General features: G+C 44.2%; 2 protein-coding genes across 3 annotated transcripts in view; one reads left to right on the top strand and one right to left on the bottom strand.

Moving 5' to 3' along the window:
- LOC111865452 overlaps positions 1–20051 on the bottom strand; it is a 28871-nt gene extending 8820 nt beyond the window's left edge. Inside the window, exons 1-7 of the mRNA XM_033751830.1 lie at positions 18798–20051; positions 17693–17788; positions 16200–16347; positions 15887–16020; positions 14932–15081; positions 13016–13164; positions 7268–7369 (exon numbers count right to left, since the gene is read on the bottom strand). Of these exons, the coding sequence (XP_033607721.1) occupies positions 7268–7369; positions 13016–13164; positions 14932–15081; positions 15887–16020; positions 16200–16347; positions 17693–17788; positions 18798–18879 (861 nt within the window). The 5' untranslated portion in view covers positions 18880–20051. The remainder of the gene's footprint in view (positions 1–7267; positions 7370–13015; positions 13165–14931; positions 15082–15886; positions 16021–16199; positions 16348–17692; positions 17789–18797) is intronic.
- LOC111865476 lies at positions 146–13016 on the top strand. Of its 2 annotated transcripts, none has more exons than XM_023853560.2 (6): positions 146–282; positions 4547–4639; positions 7793–7940; positions 8304–8437; positions 10274–10429; positions 12007–13016. In XM_023853560.2, the coding sequence occupies exons 2-6, from the start codon at positions 4600–4602 to the stop codon at positions 12156–12158; spliced, it is 630 nt and encodes a 209-aa protein (XP_023709328.1). In that variant the 5' UTR covers positions 146–282; positions 4547–4599; the 3' UTR covers positions 12159–13016. The 2 variants fall into 2 exon arrangements, with proteins under 2 accessions (XP_023709328.1, XP_023709327.1); XM_023853559.2 differs by lacking the exon at positions 146–282 and adding an exon at positions 3901–4266.

Below are 20051 nucleotides of genomic sequence, written 5' to 3'. Positions count from 1 at the left end.
TCACGGCTTCATTTCGTTTTCGTATTGTCTGCATTACACTTTCCTGTCCGTTTCGCTCTGGATGACGTAATGTGACGTCAGGTTTTGCGGTGACATCGAGCAGTGGCTCAAGTTGGCGTGGCCCTTAGCAGCCGTAGTACTTCTGTGTGACCACGCTTTGCTGGTGTGCGGCGTAATAGCGGGTCTGAGGGAGCCCACCTCTGCAATCGGTCTCGCTGATCCTGAAGATAGAGGCAGTACGTCCCTGCGAAACATCAGTTTGTCACGCTTTCCTAGGCCAAGGTAGTAACTGCAGAGCTTGTCGCTGTGCAACGCACCATGACATGATTACACGTCACAACCTTCATTACAATTTCAGTGTACATGGCATTTTTCGTCGCTTTCAGTTGTTTTGCTTAATACAGCAGGACTTACAACTCAGTGAAAGTGCTTCCTAGAGGTCTCTGTGACGCTTGATAATTTTACTGTGATATAGACTTTTATTACTGAATGTAATGAATATCCCCGTACGGCTCATTATTCCCAGGAAATACGAATAGAAAGCTGCCCTAATGTCGTAAATTAAACTGTTGATATACAGGGTGTTCAGAAATTGGAGCGTACGGTACTCCACCACGCGATACCTTAACGAACATTGAACTGCGCATGGCCCTAGTTAACATGTGTACAGACAGATGCATGAGTACGAGAAGCACATAGTCTACAGTGTTGCCATATCACATTCAGTTTTAATGTCATTTTTTCACGAAAACTGCATCGATCGAAATTTCATCTCACTGGTCATCAAGGAATTGCTTGGTGGGGATCTCTCAACACGTTTTGCTTTTGAGAGAGCGTCAGTCCCACTCTTCCGAGAACGGAGACAATTACAGGAAGATAGGAACTTGAATTTAGGCCTGCACATGGGTTGATGGACGAGCAGAGAACAAAGTACGTACAGGCGAAGTTTTTGGTAGGCATGTCGGAAAGAGAACTATGAACACCCCCGCTTGCTGCACTCTTGTGGCCTGGGGCCCACGCACACGGGGAGTCCCAAGTGGGCGTGCTCATGTCTACGGTGTGTTGTGTTGTGACGCCGTGTAGTCTGCTGCATAAGTACCAAATTCTGCTCTGAACATAGAGATACCGTGTTCCTTCGAAAAGTTGGCGTCTATCTACGGAACTTTATGTGCTGTTTGAATTCGGGAGTCTTGCTTCGAATCTCGCCCCCGACAAATGCCCGAATTCTGGCGGGGCTATTTAGGAAACCGTTTAATTCCTACTTCCGGTGCAAGGAGCCGCGATGGCTCAGTAGGTGCAGCGGTTAGGCCAGAGGCTGGAGGGCCGAGTAACCGGGGTTCGATTCATTCTTATGTTCTCCAAAACGTCGAGACCGGATGTGGGGCCCACCCTGTCTCCTGTACAATCGGTATCTATGGCTTTGTGCTCGGGGATAGAGCGGCCGGAGCGCGAGGTTGAGTACTTACCACTGCCGAGGTTAGGAATGCGTGGAGGTAAGCCCATATAGTGGGCTGGTAGGGCGCAGCAGTGCCATTTGCGTCAGGCTCCCGACTTGGGGGCTCCAAATGTGCTCTCATTTAACTAAAAGAATTACAATAAGTAAGGAAAATGTGAAAATTCTGTTTGCTTGAATTGTTGTCTTTTTATTCTTGGCCTCTCACTGATATTAGTCTGCATTGTTGAGATAGTAGCAAATTAAAAAAGTTCGTGTTGTCGTCTTGTGCTTCCCGTGATGATTATTCAGGAACATGTTGTGATGATGTTGAGGTATGTGTTTCCATTAATTGGTAGTAATACTGTCACGTGATTTTAGAGTGACTCTAGACGGGTTTGGATTCGTAATCGCATTTATTGCACTCTTACAGAATGTAACGAAATAACTACGACAGATCCACTGAGTTACAGTCTCCAAAGAGCGTCTTCTCAGTCTTCACTAGCCGTTGCTTGGTAGCGGCTTACAACGGCAGACGTTCTCCTTCCTGTGGGTTCTCGAACAGTTTCTCGGCGTCAGCTACCATTGCAAAGAATGAGAAGTGACTCATACGGAACAGAGAGAGTAGTGAGGTTTCTCCCCTCGCCCTCTTGAACATCGCTTTAACAGTGTTTTCTGTGAGGTCCGCTGTAGGAAGCATGAAACCGAACCGAGAAGAGGAGCAGTGCCTACCGGCTTGCTTGTTTACAGACCCCACGAATCTGATCCATCCGCGCATGCGCATACGTACTGTACGTGTTGTCATGGCAACTTAAGGACAGTTACGCGAACTATTGCGCTGTTGTGTTGTACTCCGCTAAAACGGTGTCAGAATGTAAGCGAAGGACTGCTTCGTGTCTTCAGAGACGCAAATAAACAAAGTTTGTTTGTTTTTACGTAACCAACTTTCTCGTGTTACGGACTGGAAATTCAGCTGTTTCTGTGCCAGCTGAACCTGTTCTGTATCAGGGACCTTCTCGTAACATCTCCCTGCAACACACTCGGCCAGTAGACTGTATTTCTATGGGCTAACCGGCTAGGATCAGAGGGGCTTCGGGGACCTTTTCTGTAGCTCAGTGGGCGCTCTGTTACTTGTGATGAAGACAGCCGGAACGTGTCGCTAATCAGTCACCTTCATATAACACCGAAATATGTACACTGTGTTAGTCGTGATGTAACAACACAGCATTTTACTATGCAGTGCTTCCATTCATTACTGTCATCTTCTGCTCCTGTTGGCAACTGGTAACATACATAGCGATGGAGCAACAAGTGTGAGTCTTCTGTTCACGGCTTTGCTTGTGGGCTGTTTAATGACGCAGCGCACACTGTGGATCTAGAATGATTAGCGAGTAGGTGCAATGAATTGCAGAGGGTGTGGAAGGAAACGTTTGTCGCTGTTTAGAGGCTTCGCGAGCGAGGAGCTGTAGCCACCCACCCGCTAGGCTCGGTAAGAACGTCCGTTGGGACGGAGTCACGCTAGGACCGGTCGCCAGTCCGCGAGTCTCGGTGTTGTACAGGATGGGGTGTGTCTGAGGACTGCAGCCGAATGCTAACTAGTACATTTCTTGTCAAGAATCGAACACACAGTTCATGTAGGAAAGCCCAACTGGGGAGGAACCGTTGCAGGGCAGTGGCCTATTTTTAGTAGGGGAATAAACTGCTCCACGCATGGACACAGGCTGCCCCGAAATCGGAGAGTAACTTAGGGGCTGGGGCCGCCCGCTGTTTGTACAGGTAGAGCGACGCCGACCTTGGAGATATTTGTCAAACACGTCTTACAGATGCTTACACATCTCAGGACTGTGCCGTTGTAGCTGCAAGCAGTGTGTTGTCACGGACACGGGTCTCAAGTAACAGCGAGGGAACACTGGTTACGAAATGGTTACAAGCTAAAGCCATTCTTCTAACAGGCCTTGGAGGCCCATAGTGTTGTGAGACGTCGAGGCTCCCACATTTTCTACAGTCGGCACACAAATGGCGCTGAGGCTGTCAGCCTTACGCGCCGGCCACCCTTTATCCCCAGTAAGATTCCTGGCGGCAGTACCCAGTGGACTCACCCCATGAGAAAAACAACAATAATAATAATAATAATAATAATAATAATAATAATAATAATCAGATATGTCGTTGTGGGGCGTCCTCCCAGACGAGAAGAGTGGTCTGTTCATTGTCGCAAGTGGTGGCCAGCTGTGCACGTTCACACTTACACGAATGGCATACTCTTGTCAGGAGTCGAAGGCTGTTCACAGCACAGTTTTCCACGCAGGCGCGTTTCATGATATTCCGTGTCGATCTTGTGTTGTCTTATCTGACGTGTTAAGACGACCTCGAATAAAGCGTCTTTAAATAAGTCTGAGGTCGGACGACCTGCTGACAACACGTGTTAGAAGGCAGGTTACCCAGTGCCGGCACGTCCCTGTTAGGGACGGTAGTTGTGACATGTTAGGGCCCTGCAAACGGCCTCTTCAGAGCGGATCCCTCGGGGGCCCAGAGGATACGATGCCCAAGGCTTACCCCCATCCGCTGCTGTGACCACAGTGACGACTGCTCATGTGTAATTCGGTTTTGTTGACATATTTCTTCGTGTCAACGTTTCCAGTTCTAGGCTTCGCTTCCGGCTCAGAGCCCCGCCACTGCTGGAAGAAAGTGAAAGTTGCGAACGGCGGCAGTTTCGGCGAGACTGTCCCCCAGCGAACAAGGCAGTACGGTGGCCATGAGGACGACGCCTGTGGTAGTGGCTCTGGTCGCGTCCGTCGCACTCTTCTGGGGCCAGGTGACGGCCAATCAGACCCGTAAGTCTGCGTCGCCACAGAGGGCGCTGTTTCCAGGCAACAGTCGCACAGCAGTTAAATGCTTAGGGGATCTACCTCACATCTAACGCTGCTAGTCTACTTAACCTTGTTAATGTGCTCATCAAACCTGTAGCAGCCACCAGCATTCGGAATGCGGAGGTGCAAAGAATGCCTGTGCATCCTGTACGGGCTACGTCTTTCCAACCCTGCTTGTAATTAAGGCACGATGCTCACTTGTTTCATTGTTGTTCTTGTTGCTGATGCATGTTTCTTTCAACAGTTGACATTTTCAAGACCTGCAAGGTTGGAAAACCCGGCTTTGACAGTTGCGTTATGAATGGACTCAACACTATGCAGACGTTCTTCAACACAGGTGAGTTGTTTAACCCTTTAAAGCACAGTGGTAACGATATGCACCACTTTCTTTGTTTAACATTAAAGAATTTTCTATTTTGCCCACACAGTGCATCTGTGTTTTCTATGGCTTCACAATAAGCAGCGTCTGTTTCGCTAAACCGGTTCGTCTTTGTAGTGGTGACGTACTGTGTTTCCTGTGAAGTAAAAAAGTAAAGCTATCCCTGTACCAGGCCGTGAAGGCCCACAGGGTTGTGAGACGTTGAGGGTCCCACAGTATCTAGACAATCGGCTCTAAGATCGCGGTAAGCTTGTCAGCCTTACGCGCCGGCCGCGCTTTACTCCCCAGGAAAAGTATTTATTTAATTAATCCTTGGTACTCATTTCTGTTAGAGGCTGAGTAAACCCCAGGGCCTGAAGGATTAGGTCAATTGAAAAAATCCAAAGACCTCATCGGGACTTGAACCCGCGACCTTCCGGCTTGTAGTACAGACTGAATCTCTAGGTGAACTCGGGGTTGTTGCGTGCTTCGGAGTTATGTCATGTCTGCCCACCTGGGAGCATGCGGCGGGCGCTCACCTCGTGAAACTGCAGCGCCAGCAGAACAGGGTACTCCGCGCTTTTCGGAACCCTCAGAGTTGCACGCCACTCCTCGAATTGCACGTGGCTTCAAAAATTCCTTACGTGTATGACTACAAAACTAAATCATGCAGTACACAGAAATAATCCTAAACCATATAAGTCCAAATGTACGCGGTATTGGACAAGGAGAAGCCAGATATAGGAATTATAAGAGGCTTAAACTTGGCGACGGTCGGGCCTGCGACCGTTCAGCCGACTGGCTGCAGTTTCAGAGCAGTTACATAACTTTCTGTACAAGCCTGCAATGACAGGAAACCTCTATACGAGTATAAACATTACTTAGTGTAGTGCAGTGACACAGAGTCCATAGTGGCCTGGACAGCGCGGATATACTCGTGCTGAAACTTAGTGTAGTGCAGTGACACAGAGTCCATAGTGGCCTGGACAGCGCGGATATACTCGTGCTGACACTTAGTGTAGTGCAGTGACAGAGAGTCCATAGTGGCCTGGACAGCGCGGATATACTCGTGCTGAAACTGCGGTGTATCAAACGTAGAAACATTGACCCCTCCTTCGTCTAAGAGGAGGCCCCATTTCGAAACACGTACATATCCAGAAGAGAATCGAAATCTTGGTCATGGATCTCGAGGAGACTGAAGCCAGGAATGACTGTGCTGGCGAAGACCAACAACAGTGTAAACCTCCCGAGGCTGGCCGACTGACAGTAGTCGTAACTTAACTTTTGACTGAAAGGAAAAGGAACCCAGTACCTGGGGTACAACTGGGCCACCTTTTACGGGGGAGATAAATAGGGGGACCTAGCTCTCCAGGTGGGGGAAATCCCGAATCTGAGACAGTAAAAAATGGTCATGAGTCCCGTGGGACTCGGACCCGAGAGTGACTGCGCTGGCGAGACCAGCAGCAGTTATTAACGACAGACCCGTCCTCTCGTCAGAAAGGGCTCTGCATATGGAAAAAAGAACGCAACTGTTTGACAACAAAGATATGATCTTGGGCCCAAACTGGGGCTTCACACCAAGATAGACTGGCTGACTGACTGGCGGTCGTAACATAACTTTGACTTTGCGTGCTTCAAAACTACGTTTTCAATATTATGTTACACGTGTGATATGTACACTTGACAAAAGCCAGTGTTACATAAGGAGTATGACAACAAGGTTTCGGGGGGGAGGGGTGGTAACTTTATTCATGAACCTCAAGGATCTAATTGGCGGAAACCTGCCCTTCGTAACATGGCTCATCTCAGCTCTACCCAGCTTGCGTGTAGTTATGCAGCCCTCAACTTCAGCATTGAAATCGAAATCTCACTCTAACGCAGCATCAACACTAATTCCACTGATACGCAGTAAAGGCTGTGCTCAGTTGGTGTCTCCTGTTCATGACAAAGTGCGTATACTGACACTTTGCCTTTCCGCTGCCTCCCGCTTTCCCCTCTCACAGTCCTACTTCCTCCAGGAGGAGTGGGCACTGCCTGGGAGCCTTCACAGCCCAAAGACTCTTTGCCCCCACCCTCAAAATGTAGTGTCCCCTCCACTTTCTCTTCTTTCTCTCTCTTTCCTCACTGGAAAAGGTTAAACTGCACACTGGGTCAGCTCATCTAGGTTGCAGACGGTTAGTGGTATTTGCCCCCACCCTCAAAATGTAGTGTCCCCTCCTCTTTCCCTTCTTTCTCTCTCTTTCCTCACTGGAAAGGGTTAAAGTGCACGCTGGGTCAGCTCGTCTAGGTTGCAGACAGTTAGTGGTATTTGCCCCCACCCTCAAAATGTAGTGTCCCCTCCTTTTTCCCTTCTTTCTCTCTCTTTCCTCACTTGAAAGGGTTAAAGTGCACGCTGGGTCAGCTCGTCTAGGTTGCGGACAGTTAGTGGTATAGTGGTATTTGCCCCCACCCATCCCCTCTGAGACCATAAAAGTCATTCACCTTGAATGAACCTTGTGCCCATAACTTTAGAAGTTAGGAAAGATATGGACACGTTAATTATATTAACAGTAACTGGAGGAAATGTTTTCGTCAAAGTTGGCTTTAAAACCAAACTGTGAAATGTACCTGCCCCTCTTCTCCTTCAGATGGTAATAACTCATCATGGTGGCCGTTACCTGGCTCGCCACTTAGCAACGGAGATATTTGCATCAGTCTCAAGTCGACCATCTGGAATGTACCAGTCAAATGGCTGAATGATTTGACATTCAGATACAAAACAGACAGTGACAGACATACATCATTATTAGCTACCATTTTGAAATTACCAGTGCGCACTCCATTTCCTTCTCCCGCGCATTTCGCAGTCTCCCCTTACATTAATACACATGCCATGCAATGAATGGGCGGAGCCGTTGAAACAGACGGTTCCATATCTCCATGTACAGGCGTACCACTCATCACAATTTCTCTACATATGCATGCCCTTGACAACGGAATATTTTTGTCCTTTGTTGGCAAAGTGAAAAGCTGGAATACTGGCTGTAGTGTAGGTGCCTTTCACTATATAACAGCAGAACAGTGGACATTAATTTATATGCACAGTTATGTGTTAATGTGTGCAGGTTAATGAGTGCATTACCCCTGTTTCAGGTCTTCCGCAATACAACATAGGGTCCTTTGACCCATTCTTCGCCAAGGAGGTGAGCCAGAAGCGTGGTGGCACAAATATGAACTACCAGCTGAAACTGAAGAATGTTTATGAGAGAGGCTGGACCAAGTCACATGTTACAAAGTTCAGGTATGGTGCCCCAGCAAGACCCTGAGGTGTATAGTATAACAATTCTGGCAGGTTCACTCATTTCTGTTTAATTATCTCAGAAACTGTAGGGCTAAGTAGAGAAAATGTAGTGGGCTTAAAACATGTATTTTATTGCCCTCTGCAAGTTCTGTTAGAAAGACTCTTCACTCTGATAAACATATAGCAGATTAGATTTGAGATGAATGCAGAAACACGAGGACGTCTTCACGTGGAGGATGGTTAGTGTTGTCTGATTCTAACCAGAATTAGAGTGTGTCAGCAAAGGTTAGTTAAGCTCCCCAGTATCAAATTGCTTCAAGTGAGTCAGCAGATAAGTAAGTGTGTAACTCCACTGTGTTGCAGAAGTGATCCAAGGAATTACATGATCAAATATTCCCAGTTTTTCCCTGACAAGTATGTGGAAGGAGACTACGAGATAGTGGGAAATGTGTTCGACTATCCGCTTAACAACAAGGGGAGGTTCAATATCTCATTATGTGAGTCATGCCTCTGGCTAAGTGTATGGACTAGGGAGGGCAATTGCTTTGTCTGGTGGGCAGTGTTACAGCTCAGGTAACCTCTGTGGGCCTCATCTTTTTGAAGGTAAAACTGTAAATGTTAAATTTATATCTCTTGGGGTTCACCCAGCCTCCTGTACAGTGGGTACAGGGGTCTGGTTCTGTGGCTGTAAGGTGGCAGGGCCTTGTTGCTGACTGATCACTTCCATCTAGTGCAAAGTTCAAGAATAGTGAAGCTATACCTCCACTTCTTCATACATTTTCATAGCATGGTGCTTAAGTAATTAAGCTCAAGGATAACTTAACCCTTTATCTGTACACAGCAGGAATTACACTCATGTAATTAATGTGGGGTAAATAAATATTTCAACTTAACAAAATAAAATGCACTCTAAAATTGTTCTGTTCCTGTAACAATGTTTTAATTTTACAGCTTATAAAATTATATTTACAGCATAAGTTTACACACAAAACACATAGTCCTGATTGGTTGTATTTGAGGCTGCCATTGTAGTGACTGTGAAGTTTACCATCATCTGCAGTTTGGTTGATAGGTACCAACATATTGGAGGAACTTGCTGTCGCCATTTTGTATATGTTCCTCTGAAATGGTGGAACCCAATGTACTACACTATACAGCTTCATCCCAGAAGTTGGAACTTGTAGGAAGACATTTGTCTCTGAGTGGCAAGTCCTGTAATATATTGCAATTTTGCTGCAATGAATGTGGTTATATGTGTTTGACACTAACTCATATAAAACAAGCTCCAGCTAAGTTGTGGCAGGGCATGTAGCATGCATTGAAGGTATCAGAAATGGTTACAGAATTGAAGTGGAAAATCTGTACTGAAGGGACCTTTCTTGAAGACCTAAGTGTAGATGGGAGATTGCATTGTAATAATAATTTAAGTCTTGGTTAAACCCATAAACTGAACTGAAAGGATTTTAACTTGGCAAGCAAATACAGTGTAGCTGCTTGCATAGTATATAGATTTAACTGATGAAATAGATCTGAAAGAGACAGAATGTGAAGGTGTAGACTGGGTTCATCTGGCACAAGATAGGGTGTAATGGTGGGGCTGCTCTCACTGTGCCGATGGACCTTTGGGTTCCATGGAGCTCTGGACAATTCTGAAGTGTATGAATGGCAGTCAGCTTAGTAAGGAGGTTTCTGCTGCATGGAGTTAGTTAGGTACTCTTGAAAGGAAGAGTAATCTTGGAACTTGACAAAGATGGAAGTATAATACTTTTTTTTCCTTAATTGCTACTGGGGTCACTTGTACTGCGGCCGCTTCTGGCCTATTGTACCAGCCCAAGATGGTAAGTGAGGGTGATTGTGGAGCAATTTGTGGAATGAAGATTGGCAGGGGAAACCAAAGAACTCGGAGAAAATCTGCCCCAGCTCCACTTTTTCCACCACAAATCCCACTTGACCAGACCTGGGATCGAACCCAGGCCACCATGATGGGAAGCCAGCGACTAACTGCTTGAGCTGTGGCACGGCCTAAGTATAATATTAAAATGAATCTTAAAGGAATGGGGATAGGGTGTAGGCTTAATTAATCTGTCTTCAGATACAATGTAGTGGCATGCTCTTGTGAACGTGGTAATGAACCTTCAGGTTCTGTAGAAGGGAGAGAATTTCTTAAGTAGCTGAGCAACTGTTAGCTTCTTAAGAAAGACTCTGCTCCATAGAATTAGTTAGTCATAGTGAAACACAATTGTGTAGAACCTTAGGTTACCCAAGCATGTTATCTGTGACATTACCATCATACATTTTTCTGTTGCAACCGTGCATCTGGGATGGTGAGTCAGATAACTACACTCAGACTACAACTGCTGTTTGCCGCCCATACATCAGAGGTGTTAACGAGTCTCAGAGTGGGCCAGTGAAAGTGAAGATTCAGCAGGATGGTATAGGAGACATGAAACTGCACATTACAAACATTCTGAAAGGGCGGGCTGCCTTGGGTATGTGGATCACAGGTTTATCAGAACCTTTTATTTTGCAAATCTTTTTTGTTCTTCTCCTTGCTTCGGTTTGTTAGTTTCAAGTGCTGTTTCCTTCCCAATATATTTATTTATATCATGTTGCTCTTTATTCAGCCAGCATTTCAAATTTTGTCCAGAAATATAGACTCGTAATATCACAATGCGCGTGTGACTCTACATCTGCATGTTGTCATAACCTTTGAACAAGCTGGTTGGATTTTAATGGAACCTGGAATGAAGATAATGCCACCAGATGTCACCACATGGTTATAGTTTCCAATTTCCAACCAACATGGATAAAATACGTGTATATGGTTGTAGTTTCAAGGAGCTCTACTGACAGTTTAAGTCAGGTCCAAAAATACTGGGGCAGTACACGTTTGAATGAAAACACGCATGATTTTACTACAATAATATTTTTGTCCATTGTGAATGAACATCATGGTAACCACTCTTCATTGTTAGCTATAACTAATGAATGACTGGAGGTAGACGTGTGAAATGTTGTATTGCAGTAAGTCAGAAACATATCTGCAAATTGCATTCAGATATTTTTTAACAGTTAAAAATATAGGGGTAAAGGGAAACTTTGAGGTTATGTACAAATATAGAGGCAAAGAGGAGTTTTGGGGTTATGTATTACTGTAGTAACATATTCCTTATAAACTGAAGCATCATAAATTCTTCTCATAACTTCTCATTCTCTTCTGTTGTTGTAGCGTCATGGTAACTATATGTATCACCTACTTTAAGATTTAAAAAACTCTGCACTTTGCCCACACAGTGTATTTATGTGTTCTGTATGTTTCTCACAATAAACAGCGATTATTTCCCTAAACAATATTAACCAGTTGATCTTTGTAACGGAGCTGTAATGTGTTTCCTGTGAGGTATGAACAGAATTTATAATGCTATTTAAATGAACATTCTTGTCATAAGGATGAGGGGGTGAAGCTGAGGAACCATCTTAAAAAGGATACTCTTTGTTCCCTTGTGGTGCTGAGTCTCTCACCTCTCATGATTTTTCACTTTCACCTACCCTTCTGCTCTACTTACTTACTTCTCTGCCTGTCTGTCTTTTTCTCACTCTTGTTCAAGCCTCAGAGAGTTAAACTTTGAGATGATAATAGCAGAGTAATAATAATTTTGTTGATCACTTATGATTACCATCATTTGTATCCTTAATCCATGAATTGACAGACATGAAATCAAGGAAGGCATGATGGCGGGCATGCATGGACATGAAGAGTGGAGCTCAGTTTGAAGATGGGAGGAATTTTTGAGGGTTACAGTTTGAATAGCATTGTACTAGCAGACAGGGCCAAATATAGCTAATGAAACATGCAGCAGTGAGCACAATTTTTTTGTTAGTAGATCAACCATTAGCTCTCCAGTGATTTGTTTGTTACAGAGTCAGCTTACGGTAGTTTCAAGAAACCTCACTGCATTGTGACTGTCACAGTGGTGGTGGTAGCCCTAGGTTCAGCTACACACAGTGTTGCCCTGTTGTGTGTATAATAGTGTTGCCTTTGTCACATGTGTTGTACTGGTTGCAGAGAATGTTCTAGATTCTCTCATCAATGTTGGCTGGAGGCCTTTCCTGCCCATCGTGAGGCCTCTCATTGACGACTTAGTGAGCACTGCCTTCACTGACATCTTCGACAAGTACTTCCACAACTTCCCCTTCCAGGAGATCTTCAGACAGTGAGCAGCTGAAGGCGTTACAGTTCCTCAGTTTGGTCTGTCTTCCCTGATGATAGATTGAACTCCGTTTGGAAACACCAGGAAGGTTTCATGCCAATATGTACTCTTCTCCTACGCCCTCCAATGTTCTCAGAAAAGCAGCCTTATTTTAAAATGTTATTTATGTATGTGTTGTGGGCCTCCATTACACAGAGTTATCCATGAATGCATGAATGTTCACAAAATGTGTGCATTGTTTTGAATATTAACATTAATCCTCTTGACCATATTTTGAGAGATACATGCAAGAGCTTCAGCTGTGATTGTGCCAATGGCATTGCTAATGTTTGTTCTCAGGTTTGGATTGTTTTGGTATAGTGTTCATTACTGAAACACTACAACAAAAAGTCAGGGGACATTGCGTCCAGGGATCTGAGTATCCACAGCCCTTTCAAAATTATCATGTGTTCAGGAAATTCCTTCTGTATATCCATCATATCCTGAACATGTGAATATGACACCTAACGCTGTCCTTATGAAGCCAACAGCCTCCTTCATCAAGTTCCATTAAGGACCAGAAAATGCATAATTATGGATTAATATGTTTTAGTGATTGGACAAGGTGTGGAACTAAATCTGTATTAAGAAAATTTATGGGAGTATTATGAGACGTATTATCACCGTTTGTAGGTATAAGACTTATATTGTCACACAAGATGAACGTGAAATGTTTATTTTTATAGTGACTCCATGTAAACTGCAGATTTTGAAAATAGTACAGCAGTTCAATATGGCACTCAGTGTATTAGCCATGGTGCAAACGACTGAGCTGCCTCAAGCTGAAGTCTGCTTCTTCTAGAAACACTGGTGGTTGTCACCCTACTTTGGGCACAGCTCCTCAAGTGGAAACTTCTGAAGCACTTTATTGATCATGTCCTTGAAAATAACTCCCAGCGACTTTGTCGCCAAGTGTTTATAAGTGTCGAATGCCTCTCGCCACTTTTCATTGAAAATGCTATTGGCTGCAACACCTGTAACAAAGATAATTGTGGCTCTGATTCTGTAGACCCGAGGGATGTTATTACACATGTTCAGTGTAACTTACTGATTTGCTGAACTGCGGGCTCTGTGTTGTGAATAAATGGTGCGTAAAACGTCTGTCCAGGGTGTGTCCTCATTAGACAGTATCATCATGATCATAAGGTCACTAGTTGCTATTTTTGGAGTCAGAATCACCATTCTGGTGATCATGATGATCACCATGAGTTTAATTCCATTTCCCACTCAAGGTATGACATACCCTGAAAGACATGCCTTTCGAGGCACTGGAATATGTATGAGGCGTGATGTTATCACAGTGGCGTGCATGTATGTGTGCGAGAATATTGCTGTCTCCTGGGGCATGAGGCAATGGGAACTGCTAGATTGGTACTGACATGTTGGAGGAACCTGCTGCTTCCATCCTCAGAGTGAAGAAAATGGTGGTACTGGTACAGGGAGAGGCAAAACCAGGGCAGTGTAAAGTACATTGGCCCTTACAGGGATGGTTTTTCAAGGGCAGAGCCATTTGGCGAAATAATGGCCTGAGTAAATAACAGGAGGTAGAAGGATGTCAGAGGAAACACAGGAAGGGAACAGTGGCCCTTTAAAAGGCTCTCCTTCTGTTGACTTGCTTAGGGCCCTGGTCCCAACTTCCTCTCCCTGTACCCATACCACTTATTTACATGCTTGAGTTTCTCATTACCCTGAAGATGGAGACAGCAGTTGCCAACGAAATGTTGATAATATGTGCCAGACTGCATCACCTCACATTCCAGGAAGCAGAAATCTTCACTAGAATACTTGTACATGCTTGTGATAAGTACAGCTAACAGCCCTCTGCACTGTGTGACATATTCATTCACATTTGAGGTTGGCCAAGTGAGCAGAACATGCACTGCCAGGTCCATACGTGATATAATGTTGGCAGGGAATTTTCCTGTACATCCCTATGAATTCTGTGGCTATCTCTATTCCTGATTTCTGTTTGCTAAGTGAAAAACTGAAGAAATATTTCTGCAGTTCATGTAATAAGGCATATTAACCCTTGATGTTTAATGCAAGATTCAAATATGTGTAATGGTGTTTAACATTATTTTTGTCAAACTGTATTTTATGTAATAATAACCAACTCCATGTAGCTGTATGTTTCTTGATAAGCTAACAGTCACTCATCTACTCTAGGAATTCCCAATAAATTATGGAACCCAAAAGGTCATTACTGTGTTCACAAGATGCTGGTGCTGATCCCTATCCAGAGCCAGATGAAGCCAATCCACACCCATCATATTTTTTTAAAGTCTGATTTAAAGTTTTCTTCCTGTCTGTATATAGATCCTCTTACTGGTGTCTTTCCCACCAAAACTTTGTATGCACCTCTTTTCTCTGCCACACATTCTGCATGCTGTGCCACTCTCATTCTTGACTTCATAATTCTGATAATACTGAGAGAGAAGTACAAGTACAAGTTACGAAGCTCCTCATTATGAAGTTTTCTCCAACCTCCTGTCACTTTCTCTCTCTTAAGTCCAAATATTCTCCTCAGCCCCAAATTTCCAGACACCCTCACTCTACGTTCTTTCCTTCATGTTGTGACCATATTGCACGCAGGCATAAAGATGTACTGCTGATTTTGGCTGCCAGGCGCAGTGAGCTCCCTGTTCCTTACAATAGAAACTTTGATACCATTATCATAATTGTTGTTATCAAATACTGTAAACAGTTGTTGTCGTTACTATGAGTAAACACAGAACACTCACTGAGTATTGGGTTGCGGCTGAACAAGTTATTCAGCCTGACTTTCGCTCCTGTGATGTCCATGGTCCACGGGACGTCACGTATTATCAGGTACTGTACATCTCTGTGTGTAACCACCTTTCCCAACAAGCGCGCTGATATCGTCACTTCAGCTGCAAGTAAAAATGAGGAAGTTCAGATGGAACTTATACCAGCTCAGCTTCTGGTGGCCTGTATATGAGACAGTGCTGTGGTAGTGAAGGGAATCAGTCTCTGCGTTTTGACCAATTTATGTGTTTTAAACTTCTTTGAATCTGAAAAATAAGTTTTTTTAGGGGGGATTTGTGCTGTGTGTCTATATGGATGTGTCCCTTTCTAGGGCCTGAGTGGTTGGAGGGATTCCCCCCCCCCCAATTTTACGAAAGTTTATCTGTTATAGGTGGGTGCCTGCTTAATATGAACATCCACCTTGAAAACTATGGGCCCTTCAGATGGACCCCAAGAGCAAAGTGTCACTTTTCCTGAAAATGGCTGTAACTATTTGATTCAATTTCAACAATATATGGAGACTAGCCTGTAGAGTTACACAACTGATATCTTCAGGAATGTAGTGGCATGCCTACTGCGAGACCCAAATGCAAAATGTCAGCTCTGACAAAACTGGCTTTGCTGGGCAGACAAATTTCATTATTATTCAGTATTCCATAACGAAGAGTGATGTGGCAAGCAGAAGTCAGTTTCATTCCCAAGGTAATGTCCGAGTAGCCAGGGTAAGATTTACGATTTTATGAGAAAGTGTGTGCAACAACTTTGCATCCAATTTCTGATGAGAAAGGAACTGTTAACACATTTTGGGTATGGCTAGATACCCGTGGGGGTTGCACAAACCAGCCATCAGGCTCTGCACTGCTAGTTATGTTCTCTTGGTCTCAATGACAGGTTTAGATTGCATTTGACAGAGAAGACACATCAACTTACTGAAATTGAACTCTGAGTCACCCTTGCCGTTGAGGGGTAGCTGTGCAATTTTCCCATTCATCTCGTAGTATGATGTGACCCGCAGGAATGGGATGGACACATTCATGTCGAAAGACAATTTGTCCATGTCTGCACTGTAAAGGAACAAGAACACAGATCCTTACATCGTAGGGCTCCGTTTTGAGAAGTATTCGTGTTGCCTCACAGCAAACCGTTGATCAGTAATGTGGCTGTATGGAAACAGCTCCATTAAAAGAGTGGTTCACTGCTCAATGTAAGCTCAGTAGGTCTGATATATAAGCAGATCCCTTACTTTATGCTCAGTAACTTGAAGTCCTTTATGCCATGAACGGTTATGTTGGTGTAGACACCCCTTAACTGGAGGCCTCTCAGCTTGTCTTGGTACTCCAGGCTGGGAATGTTGAGTGGGTCCAATGGCACAATGTCCAGCTCTGGGTTCCCTGCAAAATGAAGGCTAATTGCTTTGCTTACTCTGAACTAGCTTCAAGCTAGATCCAGTTTTACTCTTGGAGGAACACCTGTCAAACCATTGAAAGTTAAATACGTTACACTATTTGTGTTTCAAATAGAATGTGGTTTGTTGTTAACAGTTGGCTACACACATTGTACAGTTAGGTATATATAACAGCTCGAGATCCACTGAAAGAATTTTCATGAAATTTAATGTCGGCTAGTTTTACTAAAATGTATTGATGTATTGCAGTCTTGATTAAAATCTGATAAAAGTGTTGGACACCTTGTATCAGGGCTGTTCAACTGGTGATGTGTGGTCCTGCCTGCAATTTGGTTTTGTATGGCCTGTGAGAGTGTCATTGCATTACCCAAATCATATTATCAATTTGTTCCAGTCTACAAAGGGACACTGAATCTTTGTAAAAAGTGCTTACTGAATAGTCTGTTAGTTTTTGAGCTAACAGCACACTTCCCAATAATAGTATGGAATTAGCGTGACTCTGACACTTTATGCAATGTCAACACAATGTAACAACTACTTGCTTGATGATTCCTGAGTACTGTTGACCCAATAACATATAATTAAAAGAAAGTTTCTGAACTTGATGCGTGCGGTTAATATTTGTATACTTGTACTTCATATGAGTTGTCATTACAGGGCAGATATTTACGTCTGTATACTGGGAAAACATATTTGTTATATGGCAGATCATATGTAAGTACCTAAGATACAGTGAGGTCCGTCACTGGTTTGGAGTTACACAGCCCTGCTTTACATTAGGACCTATGTAGGTATGTTTCTGTTTTCATCTCAAATGTAACATCTGTTGGCGCAAAAACTATTTGAAACAACATTTGTAGAGAGAAATGAAACACACATTTTATGTTCTATAAAATGTTATGTAAGTCTTACAGCTTTCAGGGTAATTGAGCAGCAAAAGGGACATTTGTGCTTTGTTATCATATAACTCTCAAATCATTGTACTGATTTAGATCAGATTTGATACCAGAGATCCTTGCTTGTCTATCCTGCCCATTTTACAAGAGAATGTAAAAACTAGCATACATGGATTGAGGCTCTGGAGACAATAACAAAGAGCATGTATGTGCACACAAACCTGTGCAACATAATGAAAAACAACTTAGTAAACTGGAACTGAAACATTTCCCTACTTGCTTCTTTACGAAACTGAAATGTTCACAACATTCGTCAGTTATCCTGTTACAGACGTAGACTATCTACACGTCCGTATATAAATTGTCATAGCACATGGATCTCCTTGGTGCTAACACTCTGTATTAGATGTTTGTTGACTTCTGTAGCTACGTTACCTTTGACCAGAAATGGACGCAGTTGTTCTACAGTGTTCCCGAGGCATTCATTGAAATGGGGGTGACTCCTGGGGCAGATGTTGAAATATGCAGATGCTGCAAAAACAGCGTAACTTAGTATTGCTCAATGGTCCACTAACAGTCATACCGTTTATTTAATGATGCTGTTATGCTGATCAGATTGTGAAGGGTGGGGCCATAGAGCTTAGAGGAAGCAAGGGCGTAGATTGGAGAGTGAAGTGAGGTATGAGATTGTGCACAAGATTGATTTTGGTCAGGATAGATATCAGTGGCGGCTCTAGTGACCTTTGTAAGACTTCATGTTCTGTTTCTTGAGTAGCCAAGCGACTGTCAGCTTCTGACGAATGACTCTACTTCAGTGGGGTTAGTTAGTGCATGTATTTATCTGTGTCTGGATAGGGACCAGTGGTGGCCTGTTCTCAGCACCGTAATGAACTTTTGGGAATGTAAGGGGAAGTTTTTGAGTAGCTGAGTGACTGTCAGATTCTCAGGAACTGTTCCATAGAATAACTTAAGGACTTAACCGAAACGTTCATGAGAGTGACATGAATTTACATGTAAGCCATGACGTTCTGCGTACTCTCTGGCATTTTGGGCTTACAAATGCATGTAGGAGTGAAGCTCATGTACTCCGCCATACCTTGTGCAGGCAACCTTACGGAATAAAAGTCCCTTGTAAGTGTGCTTGAATTTACCACCGGCATGAAAATTAAAAAATAAAATTCGCATAGTGGGGGGTGTAGTCCAGCTGGGTCCACTCGGCACGGCGGCCATAGAATGGGCTACTGTACCTGCCCCGGGTGATTATGATGATGGAGAATGTGATGGAATGAAGATTGGCAGGGGAAACCGAAATACTCGGAGAAAACCTGCACCAGCGCTACTTTGTGCACCACAAATCCCACTTGACCAAACCCGGGAAGCCAGCGACTAACCGCTTGAGCTCTGGTGCGGCCTTACCACCGGCATATGTACGAGTAGGCCAGAAGGGTGCTGGAAGTAATTCTAGTCACTCTCTACTGACGACGTAATGGTCTACGTCACCACGTGATAATGACGTACCCATACATCTCCCTTATCATACCTGGTTTGAGTGTCACATCTGCCTCTTGAATATAGATTGCCAGCAACACAATAAGGAGGATGACCATCTGGCTGCTGTCCATTATAGAAACTGGTCACCACTGCTTGTTGCCCTGGAAACAGCGAATAACTTTGGTCATACAGCGAGAAGTACCAGTGCTTCGCCCGGGGTAAGGTTGCTTTTGTTGTCAATATCACAACATACAGGACGTGGAACCACCGCTGATGAAAGTGCCTAGTTAATTCGAAACATTGGTAACGAACTACCAGACTACACGGCGGCACATCTTCAGTTACTGCCATGGGAACCTCAAGTTGCGCACACAAAATTAATGTATACTCACGTAGCCACGAGAGATCGGGAAGGAGGATTCGAGTTCCTTCCAAAAAGCCACACTCTTCGCTTTAACACCAGTGGCCACCGTACATATTGGCAAGGGTACAGTACAGGAAAAGGAACAAGAGTTGTGGCCGGCCATCCAGACACTTCAAGCAAAGCTGAGTTCGAGGCTGCTACTGCGTGATTCTCATGCAGCCAAATTTGCCTTTCCACATGACGCTACACACCCAATAGAAAATCAAAATTCCGCGGGCCCTGTCCACAATGCTTCACAGAACTTATTGTCCATCGTGGTTCAACGCATTCGTTGAGGAACACCGAGCCTAGTGAGCACTGCTCAGGTCCTGTGCGAGCTGAATCTTGAATCGCGTAGGCACACCCGCGTGCATGTGCATTGTTAGAAATCAAGAGGGTAAGGTAACAGTAAATTTACCCTAGACACAAAGGTGTATATGGGGTGTGGAGGAAAAGCACTCTCCCATCCCTTTTTTTGTACTTTTATTTAGAGCTGAATGGTTGGGCGAGTGATGGATAAGGATTTGGAAGGAAGAGTTCGTAGGCTAGTCGAGGAACTGTCGAAAAACACGAACGTCTCTGTGAGAATAGTCCGTATCCCGGTCTAGAATCGAAACCAGCACCTTCAAAAGAGGAGTCTAGGTCCTTATCGCTGCGCCCACGTGTTCGGCTTGAGAACTGAACGGAGAAGACGAAGTTCACGCAAGCATTACCCGAGTTCAGTCGCCTCTTAATTTCCTTCTGAATCAGGTTTTGATTTGTTATCGTCGTTCCCAAATATCTGAACTGTGCCGCGTTTTCAGGACATCTGTTTCGTATCTTTAAGTCATGATTTTGCCCTGCATTTTGGTGACGAGAGAGCAACATGTACTTAGTTTCCTCTGTGTTACTTCTAGACCA

The sequence above is a fragment of the Cryptotermes secundus genome, unplaced genomic scaffold, assembly GCF_002891405.2.
Source record: "Cryptotermes secundus unplaced genomic scaffold, Csec_1.0 scaffold454, whole genome shotgun sequence".
Classification (NCBI taxonomy): Eukaryota; Metazoa; Arthropoda; class Insecta; order Blattodea; family Kalotermitidae; genus Cryptotermes; species Cryptotermes secundus.
The sequence above is the reverse complement of the archived record's forward strand: the minus strand, read 5'-3'. Positions and strand labels throughout refer to the sequence as shown.

Coding starts and splice junctions, on each gene's coding strand:
- LOC111865476 (XM_023853559.2), top strand. CDS start 4,188: ATGAGGACGACGCCTGTGGTAGTGGCTCTGGTCGCGTCCGTCGCACTC. Junction 8,438..10,273: donor GAGGTTCAATATCTCATTAT/GTGAGTCATGCC, acceptor ATGGTGAGTCAG/ATAACTACACTCAGACTACA. Junction 10,430..12,006: donor GAAAGGGCGGGCTGCCTTGG/GTATGTGGATCA, acceptor TACTGGTTGCAG/AGAATGTTCTAGATTCTCTC.